The sequence below is a fragment of the Pituophis catenifer genome, unplaced genomic scaffold (genome assembly GCF_029215685.1).
Source record: "Pituophis catenifer annectens isolate HBS135680 unplaced genomic scaffold, rPitCat1.0.hap2 SCAF_3, whole genome shotgun sequence".
NCBI classification, from domain to species: domain Eukaryota; kingdom Metazoa; phylum Chordata; class Lepidosauria; order Squamata; family Colubridae; genus Pituophis; species Pituophis catenifer.
The window spans coordinates 26,798,135-26,821,811 of NW_027256883.1; the positions used below are offsets into that span (position 1 = coordinate 26,798,135).

Sequence of the window (23,677 nt, forward strand, 5' to 3'; positions counted from 1 at the left end):
TGCGAGACATGGAGCGGGTGCTCTTGGCCTTCAGGGAGCACGGTTTCGCTATCAACCTGGACAAGAGCCATCTCGTCCCCTCAACCTCGATTTTACATCTTGGAACAGTAATAGACTCTGGGGGGGGGCAGGTTTTCCTGTCAGAGGACAGAGTGAGGAGCATCGCATCACTCCTGGACTTGGTCTTAGCCCGGAGGTCGGTGCCCCTGTTGACATTGTCCCAGTTATTAGGGAAGATGGTGTCGTGCTTCCGCATAGTCCCGTGGGCACGCAGACACTCTCGCCCGTTACAGTGGCTTCTGCTCCCCTTCCAACGGAAAGGCTGTTCCAATTCGGCGAAGAAGGTGCGGGTCTCTCCGCAAGTTCGACTGTCACTGCGTTGGTGGAAGTCGACTGCCATTCGGAAGGGCTGCAGCTTTCTGGAACCGGACTGGGTAGTGATCACCACCGATGCCAGTCTCCACGGGTGGGGAGCCCACCTGGGTGCACAAGTGGCCCAGGGACAGTGGACCCCGACGGAGCGCGATCACAGTATCAATCTGCTGGAGCTGAGAGCAATTCGCCTCGCCCTTCTACACTTCCGGCCGCTGATTCACCGCCGTCATGTTCTGATACGGACAACACGTCCGCCAAGGCGCACGTAAACCGCGAAGGGGGGGGACGATGTCTGATGTTCGAGTCGGAGCGTCTGTTCAGCTGGGCGGAGCAACACCTGGCGTCGATCCGTGCAGACCACATCTCCGGGACGGCCAACACGCGGGTGGACTGGCTCAGCAGGGAGGTGATCGACCAGGCCGAATGGCAGCTTCTTCCCAGTCTGTTTCGAGAGGCCTCACTTCGTTTCGGACGGCCGGTGGTGGACCTCTTCGCCAGCCCGGCCAACGCCCAACTTCCCAGGTTCATCTCTCGCTTTCCATCGCCACTCGCAGAGGACACAGACGCTCTGCGATGCAGCTGGCCGGCTGGCCTTCTGTACGCCTTTCCTCCCGTGCCGTTGGTTCAACAGGTGGTCCGGAAGTTGCAGAGAGGGCGGAGGTGTTGCTGGTGGCGCCTTACTGGCCGCGCAGGCCGTGGTTCGTGGACCTCGTGAAGCTTTTGGCGTCGGATCCTTGGCTGATTCCTCCCCACCGGATTGTGCTGCGCCAGGGGGCCATACAACACCCCAAGCCCCAGTGGCTCCAGTTGGCCGTCTGGCATTTGAACGCGTTATCCTAAGGAAGGGCCGCTTGCCAGATGAGGTGATAGGGACGATCCAGGCGGCCCGTAGACCATCTTCAACGAGAATTTACGAAGCCTCGTGGAGGGCCTTTTGTCGCTGGTGTGCGGCGGTCCATGTGGATCCGACTTCCGCAACTATTCAGGATGTCCTGCGCTTTCTCCAATCGGGGTTGGACAAAGGCTTGGCTCCGGCGACCCTACGACGTCAGGTGGTGCCCCTGGCCATGGTGTTGTCATTTCCCCCGTACACGTCTCTGTCGCATCACCCGTGGGTGAAGGGGTTTCTACATGGTGCTACGAACCTGAGGCCGCCCACAGTTCACCGTTATCCATCTTGGGATTTGTTGCTGGTGTTACAAGCTCTTACAGTTTCACCGTTTGAGCCGCTGGGCTCTATTTCTTTGAAGTTTTTGTCATTCAAAGTTGCCTTTCTGATAGCGATCACTTCGGCTCGGCGCATATCTGAGCTCTCGGCTTTGTCCGTCCGGAAGGATTTGTGTATCTTCCACGCTAACATGGTTGTTCTTCGACTTGACCCTGCGTTTACCCCCAAGGTTAACTCTTGGTTTCACTGGTCCCAGGAACTGGTTCTCCCGGATTTCTGTCCGTCGCCCAGACATCACCGCGAGGTTCTTTGGCACACACTAGATGTTCGCAGAGCTCTGCGGCGTTACATACGCCGGACGGAGTCGTTTCGCAAGACGGAGGCGCTGTTCGTATCGTTTCATCCGGCTTCTATGGGTCAGAAGGTGTCTCTGGCCACGATTGGACGTTGGATTAAGGCCTGCATTTCTTCGGCGTATGAGAGGCAGGCACGCCCTGTTCCGGCGAGAATCCAGTCTCATTCCACTCGGAGTGCGGCTACTTTGGCTGCCTGGGCGACCCAGGCGTCGGTGTTGGACATCTGCAGGGCAGCCACTTGGACTTCCTTGTCGCCGTTCATTAGACACTATCGCATTGATGCTTACGCATCTGCGGAGGCGTCATTTGGACGGAGAGTTTTGCAGACTGTGGTTTCTGGTCCCTCTGATGGGAGTTGTGTGTTGCTCGACCCTGGAATTTAGGCTTGGGTACGTCCCTATGCTGGAGTGTAGTAGCAGCATTCTGGAAAATGGACGTTGTCTTACCTGAACGTCCTTTTTCGGAACGCTGCGTATACACTCCATTCCCCTCCCATTTGTTCTGACTTTTGTCAGTTGTTGTTTTTTTCTGGTTGGTTTTAATAAAGTTTGGTTCTGGTTCACCTGCTGTGTCTTCGTTCAAGACTGGGGAGCTGAGTGCAAAAGGGGCGTGGTGAGAGCACAGAGTAGGAAGTTAAATCAATAAAGGTTCTCTCAGTTGCTGGCAGAAATGAGGGTTTAACCCTATGCTGGAGTGTATACGCAGCGTTCCGAAAAAGGACGTTCAGGTAAGACAACGTCCATTCCATTTGTACTGGAAAGATAAATAAAGACCATATCATTAACAAAATTTCATTCAAGGTTTTTGTCTTTCAGCTTTGAAATCCATTGATGACCAACCACTGCATAATTATTTAATTCATGTTGACTAAAAAATATAAATACTGTTGAAGAAGCAGGGCAAGTTTAGACCATTGTTGTTTTGCATAGTAAATCAGTAATGATCTTTGTGTTTCCCTTTTATGAAATAGCTTAAGATCATCAGACAAGAAAGAAGGAAGCCAGCTGACATTTAAATAGAAGTACATGTTGCATTATTTCTATATCCGGAGAACCAACAATGCATTTTAAGCTAAGGTGTAGAAAAGAAAAATAGGAATCTGACTTTTTATTTAGTTTTAGTTTAAATGCCAATTTAAGCTTAGGGGAAATAGAAATAATGCAAAATGTTAGTTGCTTCTAACTTCTGTTTTGGGGTTAATCAAGACAGTCATACCTTATAGCCACTGTATGACCTATCCAATGACAATCAGAATACTTGCTTCTTAAAACCAATTGTTCCATGTTTAGTTTAGTAAATGTCATCTGGACTCAGTAAAAAGTAAATGACCTGCATTGAATTAGTGTAATTGAAATACAAACAAAATATCACATAGTTGAGGACTCATACAGGAAAAGAGAAAGTTGGCAAAATTTCTCTGTATGATAAATAAAATATGAGAATATAAAGCAGGTTTAGTCATCTGTTTTGGTTATGATCTCTTTAAACTTATTGTATTGAGTTTGTAACATTTGTTCTTCACTACCAAAATATAGTCCTCCATCAATAGTGTGAAATTTTAACTTCTTTTGGACTAAAAATTCCTTAATAATTTGCTCATATCTTAACTGTTTTGTGGTAATAGCGTATTTGTAATTTACCAAGAGCTTAAAGTTTTTCTTGTGAAAGCCTTTCTGATTCTTAGCTTCACTTTTATACACAGGATGGACCTATAAATATTTTAAAACTTTTCAAAAGTCCACAAAATTATGTCTTGATCTATTCTAAACTTCTTTACTGTCTATAAAAATGCTATATGTTTATTTTCCAGCTCAAAAACTTATTTTTTATGAAAATGTAAACGTCTTGCAAAAGAAATGTGATATACTTTGTTGGATATGTATTTTGCTCCACTGAATTGGTATGGAGTTTTTTAAATTATCCAAATTTTACCCAGGATATATTTTTCTTTAAATGCCCTTGTTATCCTCAGTATAAACTGAAAGTTGTGATTTGAGAACAGCTGACGTTTCTAAGGTTAAGTTTGCAGTTTATGCAAGAAACCTAATCTCACCAATAGTGATAGGAAAGCAATTTGATCATTGAATTAGCAATTTAAGAGGTAGGAAGATCAAGGAGGTACAGATAAGATAAGGAAAAGTATGAAAGTGTACAGTAGTGGAATTTGGGGAAGGTTCAAGAGGGTGTTAACTGTTCCGTTGTAAGCCAGTTAAAAGTCCTTGTAAATAATTATTTAAGCTGGTACTTTGAAAAACAACATGTGTAATAAAAGTATCCATTTTCCATGAATACTATTGACCTAATCATCTTCCTCTCTGCAGCATAGTTTTAAATTTTACTTCGGTATAAATGATATATATCTATTATTGACTTCTTAGTTCTGTATTTATTTTTTAACCTTGGCTTCAGTTAAAAAAAATACCCCAGGTTTAGTAACAGGAAGCAGTAATTGTATGGCTGGCATGTAGTCTGTAGAAAATGAAGTATGCTAGTTGAAAACAGTGGAATTTCAAATGTTATAGTGAACTTGTAGAAGTTAATGCAGTCCTAATGCAAAAGCATGCAAATGCAAGTAGATGCACTTTGGTGAGAAGGTAACAATGTTGTGCACCTTGACTTATAATTTTGCCGGCCACATGACCACAGAAGCATCTTTGACAACTCTGGCTCCCTCAGCTAGGAAATGGAGATGAACATTGCCTCGTAGTGTAAGACACAACCAGACAGGGAAAATCTTTACCTTTTAATATCTATGCAGATTCTCAGTCATCCCAATTATGGTTGTCCCAAAGATGCTTTTTTAAAAGGCAACTGGGCTTTGTTTCGTTTTTCAAAAGCTTTTTGGATGAGAAGCGAAACATATTCAAAGAAAAACAAAGTCCAGTTGCCTTTTAAAAAAGCACCTTTGGAACTTATCTTTAATACCACTATAATGTGACATTTATGCAGTAGTCTGCAACCTTAATGATTTGGCATTTCATTAATTACACTTTTTATTCCTAAGGTCTCCAAAATCACCAACATAACTCAAACGTTCATGTTAAGTATGCCACACAAAAGTCTCAATTTGTATGGAACTCTGCCACCTAGAGAGATTTTAGTGGCATCTACATAGTGCTCATTAACCGAATCTCCCTGAATCTTGAATTATTTTTGAGCTCTAGAGTATACTAGTTATAAGCGGTCCAACTTTCTGTATTGTTTGTAGCACATCTAGCTTCGATAATCAGCTCCCCTTTTATTTATATATTTATTGCTTTAATTGTTTTAGTCCCCAGAATATAGGAAGAATTTCTCCCCAGTCTGATTAAATCTTGTTTTAAAATGGGAATCCTCAGATTGTATTCTGTAGATTTGAGTCATCTTAAAACAGTGGTGGCTTTTAAATAGTTTATCAACCTTTGGAGTTTACATCAGAATGGATTTTATAGCAAGTAAGCAAACAAAGGAGGAACAAGCTAATTCCAGCTACATAGCACTCTTTTACTGATCAAATGCAAGAGTAGACATTATAATGATGGACAGTTTATTTTCTATTACAGATTTATTTTTTCCATGGATTCTCAGATTTATAATTTTGAAAACGTAAAATGTCCCTTAAAAAGAAAAGAAACAAATCCAGAGATTTTCAAAATACAAATAACATGCATTGTCCTGATTTGCAGTATGTTTGTGATACTTTTCCTGAAAAGCACACCTTGTCAGACAGATCTACTTTATTTAAGAATAGAGCATGGTTGAGGTAAATGTTCTAGAACTGAAATTATTCTGCCGTGGAGAAAACTGGGATGTGGATGTATAATTTCTGCTGGCATATCAGATTGCATCTCATTATATTCTCATCTGTTTATGCATTCAGAGTAAATGTTGCTTACCTTTCACATGCATTTTAATTCCAGGTTATAGGGACCTTCATTTATGTGCATATCTATCACATCAAGTTTCTTTTAAGGATCTGAGTGTAAAAACTGTTCAGAAATCCCTTTTCACTCATTTGTACCCTTTGTATTGCTATCACAATGTGAGTAAAATTGCAAAATAATCTTGTAGCTGAACATAGATTGCCTATCTCAGTAACTCATCTTTACTCTTAATCATATGGCAATTGTTCCCTTATCTTTTCCTCCCTCTTTGTCAGGTATTACTGCACCAATTTAAGTGCATCACACTTTGCATGAAATAATATCCAAAGGTCATCATTTTAAGGGAGTATACTGTTCATAGATACAGATTTATAGATAACCAAATTACTGGCACAAGATAGAAAAGCAAAACATTCTAGTTAAATTCCATGCCATATTAAAAGCAATTTAAACAGAAAACTTTAGATGCTCTTTATGACTGTTTCTTTATGGGAACACATACTTCCTTAATTCAAACTAAGTTTCCTTAATTGATATTTTAAATGCAAGTATTATAATTTATCTCTTTCCCCTGTATTATATCTTTCTGTAAGAAAATACTATTGCATGACTGAAGTGAGGCAAAACTCAATTAAGCTAGCTTTTCAGAAGTGCTAATAGCATTGCATTCTTTTTCTTCCTCTACCATTGTGTCATTGAATGTGAATGATATCTAATGGATAAAGTGATAACAATGTGACAAGTTGCAGTGCATTTTGTTGGATATATTTTTGTATGGCCATAAAATCAGATACAGGTAGTCCTCAACTTAACAACAGTTCATCTAGTAATCATTTGCAGCACTGAGAAAAGTGATTTATGACCATTTTTCACATGACTGTTGCAGCATTCCCATGGTTACATGAACAAAATTCAGACCCTTGACAATTGACTCATATTTATGACAGTTGCAGTGTTCTAGGGTCATGTAATCATCTTTGGCTACCTCTGACAGACAAAGTCAATAGGGAACAAGATTTACTTAATAGCCATGCTACCAGGGGTGAAATGTAAATTTGTTAATACCGGTTCTGTGGGCGTGGTTTGGTGGGGGGGATGTGACTTGGTGGGCGTGGCCAACTTTTTTTAAAAAAACTTTTCAAAGCATTTTTTCTAATGCTTTGAAAAGCCTCTGCCGATCAGGCAACTCAGCTGGGATCGTCAGAGACTTTTCAAAGCGTTTTTTTTACCACCCCTTCGGCCAAGAGGTTGCAGAAAAAAATGCTTTGAAAAGCCTCTGACGATCCCAGCTGAGCGCGCGATCATCAGAGGCTTTTTTTTTAACTTTTAAAAGCATTTTTTCGTCGGAAGAGGTTGTAGAAAAAATGCTTTTAAAAGTAAAAAAAAAAAAAAAGCCTCTGATGATCGTGCAGCTCAGCTGGGCATGGTGGGGGTGGGGGCGCAGGGATTTTTGCTACCGCTTCTCCGAACCACCCACCGCCATCGCTACCGGATCGGGCGATCTGGTCCGAACTGGGAGCATTTCACCCCTGCATGCTACTTACCATATTTTTCAGAGTAAAAGACACACTTTTTCCACCCCTAAAAGAGGCTAAAAATTTGGGTGCGTCGTATACTCCGAAGACCGCCCTGGGTCTTCGGAGAGGGGCAGCATATAAATTGAATAAATAAATAAATAAATAAATAAATAAAATAACGAGGCGCTAGCGAGTGAAGCATCTCCGTGCTTTGCCTGCTCCCTCTGACTCTCAGCTGTGCTTTAGAAGCTTTTCTCCAAAAATCAGCTGTGCTTTAGAAGCTGTTTTTTATCCCCAAGCAGGGGATAAAAAGCGCACGCGTGCACACTCAAAACCAGCAAGCCAATGTGCTGAAGCTGGCCAGACTAAGGACACTAGCCAGATGAATACCTGGTAGGCAGATTTCCCCCCCCATTTTCCTTCCCAAAAACTAAGCTGCGTCTTATACTCCGAAAAATATGGTACTTAAGAATTGCAGTGATTCCATTAACAACTGTAGCAACAGAAATTTTGAGCTCAATTGTCGTATGTCAAGAACTACCTGTATTGTGTCATGAAATGGTTTAAGATGGATAATGCAACATTTTCAGTTATAAATATTTGTTTTAGACAAAACATTTTAAACCAACCTCTGCTAAAGAGGACTTGGATTACAGAGATAGTCAATTATCCTTTGAAGGAAGTCATAATACCTCATGATTTTATGGGAGCAGAAGTGAAATCCTTAGAAAAGAAACTAATTTTAAATGTCTTGACTTTAGACAAATATAATAAAGTGACACATTTCCTTTGTTCCAAGTAATTTGTGGAAAACAGATCTATTCTAGTTCAAAAATAGTCTAAAAATTGCCTTGGTTACTGTAGGGAATTTGTTGCTTGCATCAGGCATTTGATTGATATTTCTTTCTTTATTGGTTACATTTAATACTACCAGTAATGAAATTGCCTGACCAGTGGGCCAGATTAGAGACAAAGTGGGTTCTTATGCTATCTAAGTGGTCAATATTAGAAGTTTATGTTGAATTTCTTTTCACATGTAGGTACTTCTTGGGTTACAATGGCAACTGGGACCATAATTTTCTCCACTAGACAATGTGGTTGGAAAGGATGATGGCACATGACTGCATTACTTAGTGATTGCAATGCTGTAGTCCTGGTTGCTGTCCTAAACCTGAAGCACATGTGTCATTAAGGGAGGACCTCATGTAACTGCAGAAGAGATAGGAATTCCAGATTAGCAGACTGGTGGGTGAGAACTGCAGATAAGAGATTGGGTAGTTCCTGTGAGCAGGGGCTATGGAGTGCAGTGGGTGTGCAGGTGCCATCCACAGGTGGGAGCTGCAGGAAGGCGCTATGGAGTGTGGATGGATAGGTGAGTATGTCTTCAATTTTCTTTTTTGTTGTCTTTAGAAATTTATGTATTGACAAAGTCCAAGTATCCTTTTTATCCTGAAAAGAAATAATTAAATTAATTTGAATAATCAAACCAGCAAGAAAGAGAAAAATGAATAGATTGTTAGGTAATAAATTGCTTAAATAGATAAATAAATTCTTAAGCAGTACCAGAGGTAGTATTTAGAAGCATTATAACTGACTATGCTATGTGATAATTAAAAAGTAATTTCATGGAATGGACAATATATAGATAAACCATTCTGAAATATCTTTTTGAAGGTCAGCATCAATGCCAAAATATCTTATTGGTTCACTCAAGCCCAACTTAGACAAAGAAATGGGTTCATAACCCATAGTATTTAAGGTATAGTTCAATCTCTTTTGTTCAGGATAATGAAAAACTAGATACTGGACTCTAGATACAAGAACATTGAGGGTACTTATAGTTACTTTTATCCAGAATTTAAGATAATTTCATGTCTGTATTTATTAAGAAATTTAGGATTTCAACTCACTAGTCGTGTTCATATCAAGCTCCTCCTATGCATTTTATGTTGGATGGCCTTTGAATTGTTCAGAGGTTGCAACTAGTACAGTGTTGCAGGCAAGAATTATAGCACTGTAAAATATATGCGGAGTTTGATTCCTATAGTAAAATTTTGGTAATAAGCTTTGGTTTAATGTTTGAAGCCTTTAACTAAGGCTGCCATATCTAGACTACAAAAATCTGGGTAACCTCTAAATGGCAGTAAAAATCTTCACTGCAATAACTCTACAGATATGTGCAGTTCAAATATGATAGTCCTATCTAAACAACCTTTCAGTTTAAAACTGCCTTCCCCTGAACCTGTAATTTTCTCCTGTGGTAAAGACATTTTTTTATTCCTTATGTTTTCTGCTGGAGTTGTCTTTTATCTGATTATGCACGTCTTTATGTACAGTACTGCGTCATGAAGATGCAGTTCAGAAAATATATTTTGAGAAATACCACAATATTATTTAACTGTATTGTTGAATTATTACAGGTTTTGTTTAGTAATACGGTTGAATGTGCTGCTTTTCTATGCAGATTACTGATTCAACTTAAAGTTGATGTGCCATATTCTTTATCAAACTTCCAGGTGCTGAAAATATTTAATTTGGATGTATAAAGCTGGACTGGAAACATTGGAGTGGTGGTAGTTGTGATTAATTCTGTGGTGACTAATTACTATGCAGGAACAGGATGAGGGTGGGAAGACTCATACTATTGTCTTCTTGTTGCATTACCTGACAATTTGTCAGGTAGCAGTATGAAATCAGTGAATAAAATGACTTTTTGATTACAGCTATAGTATTATTGATATATAGCAAGGGGTATGTCATTATAATAGCTCACTCCATTATTACTAGATTAGTAGTTGGGTTGAATTTGGTTCTTTAAGAAGTCCTGTTGAAGAGTAGACCATATATATGCGTTAAGCGTTTGTTCAAACCTTACCATTTTAGACTGCAGATAATGTAATAAGGTCTGAAGCTATTGAAAGGCAAATTCAGTTTAAATACTAGAAGAAAGTTTCTAACAGTAACATTAGAACCAGAGATTTATCAGGGATGCTTTCACTTGGATTCCTGCACTGATAAATTCAGTAGTTTAAATTATATTTTCCAACAATATTATTCTCGAATAGCCATCAGAATATCTTGAAAGGCTGTAGTCTTTTTAAATATATATGTATTTTATAGCTTATGTGACAAAATTTATGTTGAGTCAGTATGCATTAGATCAGTGTTAATTATTATATAGACCAAGCTTATTTTGTGATGACAATGCTATAAAAACAGTAGTTAAAACAACTTTTTCTTATGGACTTCTGAAATCTATTACAAGTTTGCTTTGTTAAGTTGATGATAATGTGGTAATTTATTGAATTTGAATTCAAAAACTGGTAATTGTCAAACTAAGAAACAAAATCATATAGAATTCTTTATTGGCCAAGTGTGATTAGGCACACAAGGAGTTTGTTTCAGTGTACATATAACAATAGTGATAAGCAACAAAGTTATAGTCATAAGAAGATAAAAAGACACGTAATAGGGTAGATGAGAATAATGATGGTAATACTGCCTTTTTAGATAGTTTGACAGTGTTATGGGAATTAGTCGTTTGGCAGAGTGAGGGGGGGAACAGTGTTTGCGTCTAGTTGTTCTGACGTGCAGTGCCCTATAGCGTTTTGAGAGTAAAAGTTGAAACTGTTTATGTCCAGGATGCAAGGAGTCTGTAGATATTTTCACAGCCCTCTTTATATATCTTCAGCATTCTTTAACTTAGACCATAAAGAATTAATTTGGAGATATAAATGTATTGTATCATTTTTGCTTAAATCAGGATATCGTCCTGTATAATTGTAAAAAAATAGTTATAGCAGAGATTAATCCTTTTACATGTGATGAAGGACTTAGTTGCCAGCTTTCTCTAAAGGTAAATAGTTTCTATATTCAAGAAAACGAAATATTAGAATATTTGAATTGACTTCGGGAAATGATACAACACACAGTATAATTTCAATGTGTAAAAAGTTAATGGATGCTTTTTTATTTGCAAAACTGTAGTTCTCACCATTTCCACAATTCTAGTGAGATCTAGCGATGTACTACTTGCACTGAACACAGTAATGGAAGCTTGGTCCTGAAGCACTTCTTTCTTTTATTATAGAAATAGTGACTTGTTTATTTATTAAATAAATACATATATCCCCCCACTTTTCCAGGCAATATTTATGATTCCCACAAACCCCCCTCCAACATTCCGGAAGCCAGAGCTTTGGTCTGATGAATTTACCGACTTTGTGAAGAAATGTTTAGTGAAGAATCCTGAGCAGAGAGCTACCGCAACTCACCTTCTGCAGGTCAGTGCTGTATGCAGCTATTTTTTTCCCCAAGAAGCTATCACACCCGGGAAAGCTTGCATGTGTGCTCAGTCAGATGAAAATCTCCCTGTTCACCCCCACTGAATTACTTTTTCTTTACTTAATAGCTGACAGAAAATTCTTCAGTGTTTCCACAGTGAGTAATAGGGGCTCACTGTAATTTCTTGAACTTCTTGGTAAACAAGAAAAGGAAGATTTCTCGGCAAGTGATTGATTCTTTCAGAAAAGCAGACCTGAGGAATCCTTTTCATTTGCTGAGAGTTCTCCACTTTTATGATAATTTAAACATGTTTATTTTGAACCTGTTACATTTAGAATAATGCTACCTCTGTTTCCTGCACCAAACAGTAATTTTTTGAACAATTTTCACTAGCCAGAACATTTGGATATGAATTATCCAATCCTTTTCATTCTCATTATTTCTTCTCTTCATCCTTCTTTTTTCCCTGTGTTACCCTTTCTTTTTAATTTATACTTTTTTATATTGCATAATAAACTCAGATATTTGTTCTTTGTGCTAAATTTTTATGTTTATATTTTATGTAATTATAATCATTTTAAGAATTTGCTCTGTAATCATTTTCTTTTGGGAAAGTCAAGAGAAGTTATTTCAAAAGCCCCCTCACTTTTTGGTTATTTTTTTGGCCCAGTATAGCATCAGGAGCAATTATAATGTTACAGAAGAATGTAATTGTTATATAGAAATGTTATATATATAACAATTCTTTGTTATAATGGATGTGTGCATTGAGTGGAAAATCAACAAAAAAAGATTTAGAAAAAGAAAAAACTGTCTCTGGACAGTACAGGAACAAAAAGGGCATAATTTGTACTGTTATTAAACTTGAGCAAGTTCATTTTTTCTAACTGATGTCATGGCCCATAATACATAGCAACATTTGATTGGGTAATCACAAAATACTGCCTATATAATATGAGAGAAAAAGGCCATATTTTATATACACAACTGAAACTGTATCTCTAGAACTTATGCACAGTCTTGTGGGAAGGTGTCAGTGCTGTGTGCAGGAAATGAGTAATGATTTTTAGGGTAGGCATCCTGTAAAACTCCAGATGTTTCTGAGCTTCAGTTCTCAACATCCTTCACCACTAACTGCTCCTAGGGATATGCTCTAATAAGGGCCAAATTCACAGTACTGGTAGAGAGGATGGAGATTTTTAAAAAAAAAAAAAAAACAGGAGTATATCTTTAAATGAATCTGTTTTTGTTGTATTTCAACTGCCCATTCTGATGACTTTAATTTTGCTTCATATATATTTCATCATTGCCAATAACTCAGTGATTTCTGTTCTGTTAGAATACAGGTTTCTCATGCTATAGTGGCTGCTCTGCTTATGACTGCTAATTTGCATTGTCAGCTTGTTAAAATGAATTAAAATGATATAACTGAATGAATTATAAAGTTTATTTTTCTATGTCAGGCTATCTTCTATTTGTTTATTTACCACTTAATTCACATTTCCTTTGGACAATTATATCCTTAACTGTAAAGCAGTTGTGTTTTGTTGTAACATTCTTCTCATGGTTGCTGTTTACCTAAACAAACAAAAAGGAAAATCCTATTTAGTTGTAAAGCAGTTAAACAGATCATATGCTCTCTTATTCCAGATTTTAATTGCTGTCCAAAGGGAAATGTTCTCTCCTGCTGGTCTGTGAAGTTGATTGGCATGTTGTTCTAACATGTTACTTTATTTATACTGTGAATACAGATTGTCTGTAGGCTCCATGTTGTATAACTCTATGGGTTTATTTTCTAGCATCCTTTTATTAAAAATGCCAAGCAAGTCTCAATTCTGAGAGACCTGATTACTGAAGCTATGGAAATTAAGACCAAAAAGCATGAAGAACAGCAGAGGGAACTGGAAGAAGAGGATGAAAACTCGGTGTGTGAAAATTTAATTAAGCTTTCAAATTACTTTTGGCCTATTAAATTGTCAACATATTTAAGTAATATAGTTCTGATTGAGAGGTTGCTGTCACTTAATTTTTTTCTGAGTTCCCTTCCTCCTTGACAATCCCCAGTTCAAAAACCAGTTTGTGAAAAAAACATTTTCTTGTTTTTTTTATTGATTTGTGTATGTTTGTGTGTGTAGTATTTAAATAGCACTTGAACAATAATTTTCAGTTCCTTTTAAAAAAAATAATGTTACCAATTTCTTAACTGATCTTTGAACATATGGGAGAATAAATAGCTTCTATGGGAGCATCTGCTAAAAAGAGTTGAATGAATGCAAAGATCCAAAGTGCCGTCTCTGAATATGGCTATATCAAATTATACAGTTCTGTTTCCATAGTATTCATCTATGTAGCTCAATAATGATTGGAAGCAGCATTCCAGGGCTTCACAGGATTCTTTCATGAAATACTGAGAGAAGGTTGTTAGGTAGTTCTTGACTTAACACCACAATTGGGACCAGAATTTCTGTTAAGTGTGTCAAACCTGATTTTGCAATTCCTGATTTCCCCCCAAATTTTGATCACATAACTATGGGGATGCTGAGACATTTGTAAGTGTAAGACCTGATTATAAGTCACTTTTTTTCAGTGCCGTTGTAATTTTGAATGGAGTCTATATGAATGGTTGTTAGCCCAATATTGCTTCATTGGCTTGAAAGATTGCATATTAGAAAGATTAGGGCTAGAATTTCTAGGAAAAATAATAGTAAAAGTGTACAAACTTTTAGTGAATTTAGTGAATTAGATATTCTAATAATTTTGGTATGGTTGATTTTGGGTATGTTCTTTCTCTTTTTTGTTTTTTAATTTAAAAGACTATAGTGGTACTTTTTAAGGAACATGTTAGAAACAAAATAGCATTGCCAGATACAGACATCAGGTGTAATTGAATGTATCAGCAATTTATATCTGATGGCTTAACCAAGGTATTTTCGCTATGTATTTTACAATGAGATGCTAATTTAGCAAGATGTGACTCAAAAAGAGCCTTGATAGTACAGTGGTCTAAGCACCCTGTTATTAACACAGCTGCCTGCAATTTACTGCTGGTTCGAATCTCTCCAAGGCTCAAGGTTGACTCAGCCTTCCATATAAATTTCTAAGGTAGGTGAAATGAGGACCCAGTTTGTGGGGGCAATAAGCTGACTTTGTATAAAATATACAAAAGTATGAAGGCTATTGCTTAATGCATTGTAAGCTGCCCTGAGTCTCCGGAGAAGGGCGGCATATAAATCAAATAAAAAAAAAATACTTGTATTAGAAAATTAGTTTAATTTTGCTATCTACATACAGAGCACTAACAACCTTTCCTTCTACCTGACAAAGATTTCTCAATAATATGAAAAGTAGTGTAATTATCAAAGGTGAAAGGTGTGGCATTATGTTGGCCTGCATGTATTGAGAAAATAAAACTTCTTATACTGGTTTCTCTTACTAGACATGCTATAAGAAACAAATACAAGAAGTTGTAACTTTTACAAACTGATTAGAAAGTAAGAACTAGTTTTGACTTAAATACTTTTAGAGACACACATATAACAACCCCCCTCCCCCCAAATTAATATTATTTTTAAATCTGTATATAAACTTAGGATAGGTTTTCTTATTGTTCCTTGGACTTCATAAAAACACAGCACCTCTGTTACTAATTAAAGCAGGCTTCTGTGTGTGCCTCAAAGGAGATGCTCTTGATTTAAGGAGTGGATTAACTAAAAATGATTCTTAAAGTCTAAGAGTCTAAGTGACTCATAAAGACTCTTAAACATGGCACAGGACCTGATTTCTCGAGCGACTGTCTATGTCCTATAGTATCTGTCTCCAATTCAATCTGACAAGGTTGATGTGTTCTGAATTCGTTCAAGTAAGCAATGCCATCTATCGGGATCCTGATAGCATGCCTCCTCTGTTGTGGTGGCTGCTGTCTGGAATGAAGTTCCCTCTGAAGTCCAAATGGTCCCCACCCTGTTGGGGTTTCAAAAGGGCGTGAAGATTTGGCTTTTTGCCCAGGTCTTTGGTGAGGATTAGTGAAGTCTCCTAGGTTATTTTCTTTTGTTTCCACCCAATTTGCTGTTCTCCCATCTCTGACTTTCCCATGTTTCTTGTTGCCTTTATTGTCTTGTTTTTAATATTTTAAGTCATTTATAAATTGTACAGGGTCGCTGGATGTCGAGTGTTATATACAATTTAGGTTACTTAATTTACTTTAATTATTTACTTAAGAATTCTTATAAGGCATTTTTGAAGTGTAGATGTTTATTAAAGTAAAATGGCTATAATAATTAAACATGCTAGCTTTGAAAGCTTGAATGAGATTCTTATAATGTTTGTATCTCTCATAATCAAGTACCAGTCTGAATGCAATAATAATAATAAAAAATTACGGCTTAGTTTAGGCATGTTACCGAAATAACTGGTCTGATGAGCATATGTTCTGGCAAATTGATAAAATTTAATAGGTGCTGTGGTAATTTATAGATTTTTTAAAAAGAATTATACAAAAAGTACAAGTTTTGCAAATCTACAGAAGGTTACCATTAATGTTAAATGTTAGTTTAAGCATTATTACATATATTGCTAAAAATCTCTTTTATGCATTATTTAAGAGTGATGAAAATTTGATTCTGACGTTGGGCAGCTGTATTATAGAAATATAAAGGAATTTGTTGCCTGGCAGCCTCCAAAAACACGTCAAAATATTTATTTCTATGGATCATTTAAGAAATGAACAATAATAAAAATTTACTGGATCATATAAATTATTTTATGTAAATTATTAGACTACTACTTAAAACACTTCAAGTTTAAAAATTCAGATTATACATTTTTATAATATTTGACAAGAAAGAAATATAGCGTGCTTTCTGCCATGTGAGTGATTTCTACAACTTTATGTCCTTACATAGCAAACACTATTTAAAAGCAACATCAATAACAGAGGAAGTTTAAAAAAAAAGATTTTAAAAAAGTAAGTTTGTCCTCCGTAACAATAGAAATGCATCTAACATGTAAAGTAGCTGATACGTTTATTGAAATGCTGTAGGAACATTTGCATTATTTTTTAATGACAGTGATTTGTGTTGAACAAGGTTTTGTTCTTATACTGTACATTTTCAAAAGTTGAATATTGCAATCTACTCAACTGTCTTTGCTGCCCTCTAGTGCACACTTTCTCTTAGTTTTCATAATTGCTAGGTTTCAAGTTGTATCTCATATACTTACTAGTTTATGGGTGAAAATCATACTTTTGTTAAACTTGACAAGGATACAAAGAAATAGTTAAATTTCTCTGAGAGTTGTTCAGAAAAGGCTTGCTCTGTTCCAATAAAATGTATCTAGTAGAAATGGTTTAATGCAATTCACCTAGAAGGTGAATTGCATTAAACAGTGTTACTTTAAAACAAACTAACAAACAAATAAATAAATAAAGAAGAAAAAACATCATTTATAAAACTGAGAATTAAATTTCAGATTTTTTTTTTAAAGAGCTCCCCAGAACAACAAAATTTATTTGATCTCTATAGCTGTCCATCTCAAGCAAGTGACTCTGGTTAGTGAACAATTATAAAACAGTTTAAATGTAGTATAAAATTAAATATATATGGTAGCTGACAAAACATGTCATCATAGATGTTGACATATCCAGGAAGCAAAGCCTTTCATAGACATAGAAGCTCAGGCCTTCAAGCCCTTACAAAAGGCTAAAAGGATTGGGGTCATCCTGAACTCTAAAGAGCGACTGTTCCAGGAGTAACAGATAGGGCAGAGAAGGCACATTTCCTAGTCTCTGCCACTTGATATTCCTTGGCCATAGCATGCCCAATCTACTGGATCAAATTGGACTGGTAGAAACCACTTAAAACTAAACAAAGATGAAGCCCATTTCATTCCATAAAGAGGACGCTTCGTAATCCAGGTAATTCCGCAGGATAATTTCTGTACCAAACTGATTTCCCTTAGTGCTAGCTATATAGCAGAGTTTATGTAGCTGTAGCTAAACACTATTTTAAGTTTAATAAGAAAGAAATAATGTTTTTATTTGCCCTTAGAAAGAAATTAGAAGCCAGTGTGGTTAGTGAAAAATAGAGACTTCTTACCCTTTTTAAACTACTCTCAGTCTCTAAGCCCTTTTAAAGGCACAATTTTCTTATGGAATACATTGCAGTATTGTACATGGAAATTACTAAAGGCCTGGATCTTACTTCCTTGATGAAGAAGTGCAGCTAGTACGTTACTGAAAGGCCTTGCTTACCAACTGCCTCATTTAGCAATCATTCAAAGTTAAGTTGGTTAAACAGTTGTGACTAATTCTTGCATTTATGACTGTTGCAGTGTCTCACAATAATGCGATTTCCCCATCTTGATGCTTCAGAAATGATGCACATTTATAACTGGTGTGCAGCCATGTGATTGTCATTTGCATCCTTCCCAACTGGCTTCTGACAAGCAGAATTAATGGAGTACACTAAAGCACTATCACAAGTTGTAGTCACATGATGTCTTAACAACTGCAGTGATTCATTTAATGACTGAATGGAAAGTGATGTCATATGCACATTGCAGTCATATCATGTACATGTGCAGCAATAACATTGGTCCCAATTGTGGTTGCTAATAAAGATTACCTGTAATGAAGATTGAAAGATGGTGGTCCTAACTATTTTACTATCTAATTTTCCTGTACCAGTGTTTGAATCATAAGTGAGCAAACTATTACAAAAAAGAAAGAAATAGTTTATATATTTAGATCAGTCCTGGTATGAATTCAACAGTGAGAATTCATTTTTGCTTGGATTGAGATTTAGATTCTTACCTGGGGGCATACAGGTTTCTGCTGCCTTCATCAAACTGAAAGCAGTATTACACTGTCATCACCACCAAACTCCCTCTTTGTGTGTGATGTCACACAATGCAAATACAAAAAAAGAGAAGTATTTATTTTGCAGTACTGCTTCCATCAGACATTTCATATGATCTCACTGTGTATGCTGCTGCCTGGATACACTTCTTTCTTATGTCTAGACAGTGATTGAAGTCTTCTGGTTAAAAAGAGAAATACCATATTGTTTGAAAACATTTATTTTAAAAAACCGTAAATCAATTGTCACCCCCTCCCCCCAAGTAGATGTTAAAAGATGTAAAGAAGATACTAAACAATTAAAAAATTCTTTAGGTGAAGGGTGTGCCAGTTCCATTTGGTTGCAATTATGTACCTCTTGTTCTTTGAAAGTCAGGTTGGGGACTGCATGGTAAAAGGATCCATTTTAAAACATTAAAATGGGAATGAAAATTATTAAATGCAAATAGCAATTAAAAGTTTCTGTTAAAAATACATTTTAGTCCATGCGCCCACACAAAGATAATATTGATTCTCAGTCCTTCATACTGCAATTAACCTGAAGTTTTAACATAGATTCGATAAATTACAGAAGGGAAGTATATCTAGTCTCTTGTAATACATTCCTCATATATATATATAGAGAGAGAGACCAGATGGCGGGGTAAGGGGAATTGGGAAGATATAAGAGGCTGCAGCTGACCAACAAGAGACATCCTGGGCTGCAAATTCTATGCGTATGTTGTAGCCCAAGAGACAAGACCCAGTTTTCCAACAATAGAAGTCTTAATGGAATTAAGAGAACTTTCAAAACAGTGAAGGAAAAAATTAATGTGATAAGATACAGATAAATGGATTTAAAACCCCAGGTATTTTATCTATATCCCTCTATATCTGTATCCATTTTATCTGTATCCCTCAGATACAGACATTTGTAGAAGTCATTTATGTTTGGGATCCTGACCACCATATTTTATTTATTTTTTCCTCAGAGGAAAGCTTTTTAGTATCCAAATCGGTGGGTTGCCCCGGTTCTCAACGGTTCTATAGAACCGGTAGTAAAGCCGGTGGGTGGCTCCGACCCCGATGTCACCAAAACACTTCTGCGCACGTGCAGAAGACCATGAGCGCACGCGAGCGAATCGAGTGCGCTCACGCAGCCCCGCTGCGAACTGGTAGTAAAGGTAAATAGAAGCCACCCCGATCCAAATGTATTGGAACTACAACATGTGCAAAGCATAGTGTCTGCAGATCGTTTGGGGCTATTCCTTGAAATTATGAAGCTAAATTTTGTGCAAGTAACCTTCTGGCCACTCCCAAGTCATGTGTGTGGGTACTTGCCTCTGCTATCTTAGTGAAACTGTTTCCCGGACAGGCATCTACATGCTAAGAAGTTCTCAGGAGGCTTTGATTCAGTTCTCTTTCAAGCATCTAGTTCTGCCTCTTGGCTTCAGTGAGTGGATCTGGAGAAGAAAATGAAGCCTAATTTACACAAGCATCATAAAGAATGTCATATTAAGGATAAACACTCAAATTTATTATAGGAACACTGCTTCTTTTAAATGCAGTTTTTTGTCTATAGATAATAGAGGATTTAGCAAATGTATATATACTATATACATATATATATGTATATATGTATATAGTATATATACTATATACCAGTGGTCCCCAACCTTTTTATCGCCGCGGACCAATCAGCCTTTGATAATTTTACCGTGGCCTGCTGAGCGCGCGCAGGGGTGGGGGCTTTGGGCCACACGTGCGTACCTGCGCGGGGCTCTCTTCCCTGGAGCCTTTGCGCACGGCCCAGGAGCCTTTGCGCTGCAGCGTTCATGTCCCCCGGCCGCTGCGCGGCCCGGTGCCAGGTACTCCACGGCCCGGCACCGGTCCGCGGACCGGGGGTTGGGGACCACTGCTATATACTATATACAATAGTGTAATTTTTGAGACAAATGATACACGGATTATGCTATCTATTGTCTATCACTGAATGTATGTATAACATTGATATGTTGCTAATTGGATTGCCACTTGCTATTTAAAAGTATCCAATATATTCTTATACATGCATAAAACAAAACTTTGTTTTACTGAGCAATCTATTGTTCCTCTGGATATTTTAATAACTCAGCAAAAAAACATAAATCTGGAGTTTGTCATGTTCTGAAAAGACTTATTAAATGCAATCCATTAAACTTCCTAAATATTAAATAGAATTTTCAGGATTAATCATCATTTACTTATTTGTCAAATTTAGATATTTTTTCTCTCACTCTCAATTACTGAATTAATTGGCATAGGCCTAGCTCTTACGGTTTTGCTCTAAAATGAAAAACATGGTTGTACTCATGTGAGTATATTCTTCAGTAAATAGGAGAGCCTTCTATTTACTCCACAAAAGCTTGGAATTTAATCTACCATGTTTGAGGGGGAAAAAGCTGTTGCAGTTAAATAGCAATACTTCATTACAATTTTATCTCTAAATTAATTTAGAGGAACTTTAAGGAAGTGCATTAATGTTTTAAGATAATTTCCTACAAACTAGAGGAGGCTTCTCATAATCTCACAATTCCAGTTTTATTAAAACTGGATTAAAAGTCTTTATTAAAAGACTTTTGTTTATGAAGGAATTATTTTGGATTTTAATCACTTTCTTCATTTCTTGTTGAAAATGGTACAGGGGAATCCATTGAATCAAAATCCAATTAATTATATAAAATAAACATTTATGATAATAGTTTAACATATTTAAATATGACATTTTATAAAAGAATTTAAAAAAATAAAAATTTCTATTCTCCTTAGAAAATGCCCCATAGAGATAGAAGGTAACAAGCAATATTAGAGCAATGAATTTTAGAAATAAGGATTAAGGTTAGAAAAGAGAATGGACAGAAAATGAGGATGGAAAAACATTCAGAAGAGAAATAGCAAACACAGAAAAATCATAACTTTTTATTCTAGGAAAAATCAATCAAGGCAGAAAACATTAGCAAAAAACAGAAGAAATATATAGATATTTGGAATATTGAAGAAGATGTAAACTATCTTCTTGACTTCAAATAGCTGGCGTCTCAGATGACAATTTTGAATATATAGATAATAAAACTATCTCAGTAAAATTTGAGATATTTGAGAAATCATTTCCATTACCTCTGTATTTATTTTACTGAGGGAATGGAAATGATTTCTCAATTAACATTGTCAGTGTTCAAATTATATATGAATTCAAATTGATGTCACCTTTGGGGGCAGTGGTTGAATTAAAGAATTAATGGTTAATGCAACTTCAGAATTAGAATTTTAAGATTACATGCAACTAACATATTATAAATAAACTAGAAATCTTTTTCAGGAATACTTCCATTCATTAAAAAGATAACTATTTTGTCAGTGCAAATATTTTATACAGATGCAATTTTGATCCAGAATTTTAGATTATGTTAACTAAATAACTATAAATATAAATGAGGTAAAATGTTCTCGATGCTTCTTCAGTGTGAAAAATTAGGTGTTTCAGCTAATAAGTATGCTTGTACACACATATAGACAGACAGCACATCTCTTTTATTTTAAAATGCATTAATTTTATGACTCCATCTAAGGCACTTGGATTATTTATTGGATTGTATCCAGTTGAAACTTTACACAAAAAAATCTTCTGCTCTTGTGAAGTAAAGCATTCAGTTTTTGCTGCTTTAGCTTGAAAGCAACTCTTTGGAAACAGTTGCGTTATGTAGATGGAATTCTTTGAAATAAATATCTACTCTTACATAGGTATGTTTACTGCCACCACAAAGTTATCACTGGATATAATCCAATTTATGAAAATAAAAGTATATCTCATTAGGATAGGGAAAAAGAAGCAGCAGCAGGGCTTAAGATGGAAAACAGTGTTGAAGAGAAAAAAAAATCCATAAAAGACCAATATCATTCTATATTTAAGCAGAATTTGTCTTACCCTCATAAATGATAATTTAAAATATTCTATGGGTATCATCTGACATAATTTCCTATAATGATTCCTCCCTGCCTTAAAGAACTGAAAAATGTTCCTCATGATGGGATGCATGGCATTCATTAGTGATATTTGATTCTTTTCTCTTAGTTATTGAAACATGCAGGGCCATTTTGTAAACTTGCTGATGTCAGAATAGGTTTTGGAAGCATACTTGGTTGATCTCATTTGGCCCCCAAAGCAAACTGAAGTCAGGAATTTTCTTTTTATTTGAATCATCTAAAATTAGACGTTTAATTGAAAGGTTTTATAGAAGCAGCTCTTCTACATTCTGATTTTTTTTTTTTTTTTTTTTTTTTGTGGACAGTAGAATGTGCCCTTGTAAAAAGCACTTAAGGCATAGAACAGCATGCTAGTTCTTAAATAGCTTGGATTTTGTGCACATCCTTTACATCAGATTTCAGAAAGAGAATAGGATTTCCTAATAATGTTTTCAAATGCTTCTATTCCATATGGGTTTTATGATTCATGATCTGGATTATCATCAGTTCTCTGTTTTACATTCCTGGCACATTACTGCCACTGATTGAAAATGCTTTTGTATTCTTTGCTGGAATTAACTCTGTTCCACAGTCCTCAAGCATCTGCTGAGCAGATACTTTCCTACAAAGAATCAGCAGGTTTTCTTCTTGCCCCTTTTATCATGATTTTAACAAACATTTGTATACAAATGAGAGAGGTTGGCCTTGCCAGTTGAGATAGATTTTTTGGGGAAAAAATAGTTTTAGTTTTATTGAATACTTGTCTTTCATAATCTTATGGCTATTCCATAGGGGGCGGGGGGGAAGGAAAAGAAATGGTACTGTTGGAATAAGTAATCTTCTTGGAGAAAGTTTCAGATTCAGTCCTTGATAGTGTTTGGTTCAAAGAGTCTTAAGCAGAAGAGCTAGAAAATATAGTTGCCGGACGTCCTGGAACGCTAATAAATGGAATCACACTAATGACCCCATAATATGATTTAAAACAGATTTGTATATCAGTTTTCTATGTTTATAATTTTTCTTTTATGATACCTTTTCAAAATATGTTTGTGGTTTTGTAGAAATAGTATTTGCTGTTACTAAAGGATGTTTCCAAAAAATTTTTGGATTAATTTGGTACAGTGAGGAATAAAATGAGCACAAATTGGATTGGACTCAGTCTTAGTAGTATTGACCCATTAAAATAAATGAGAGAATAGTTTCATATTAGCAAGTAATAATTGATTCTGGTAAATCTTTAGGCATGACTAAAAATGGTTCAGTCGAAAAATAAAATTCTT

The 23,677-nt window shown here is 36.5% G+C and overlaps 1 protein-coding gene across 2 annotated transcripts in view; it reads left to right on the forward strand.

The window, feature by feature from the left end:
- Positions 1-23,677, forward strand: part of STK3 (serine/threonine kinase 3) — a 123,490-nt gene that overhangs the window by 49,396 nt on the left and 50,417 nt on the right. Inside the window, exons 7-8 of one of the 2 annotated variants that reach the window (XM_070940434.1) lie at positions 11,425-11,562; positions 13,363-13,488. In XM_070940434.1, the coding sequence (XP_070796535.1) occupies positions 11,425-11,562; positions 13,363-13,488 (264 nt within the window). The remainder of the gene's footprint in view (positions 1-11,424; positions 11,563-13,362; positions 13,489-23,677) is intronic. The other variant, XM_070940435.1, reaches the window with a different exon arrangement.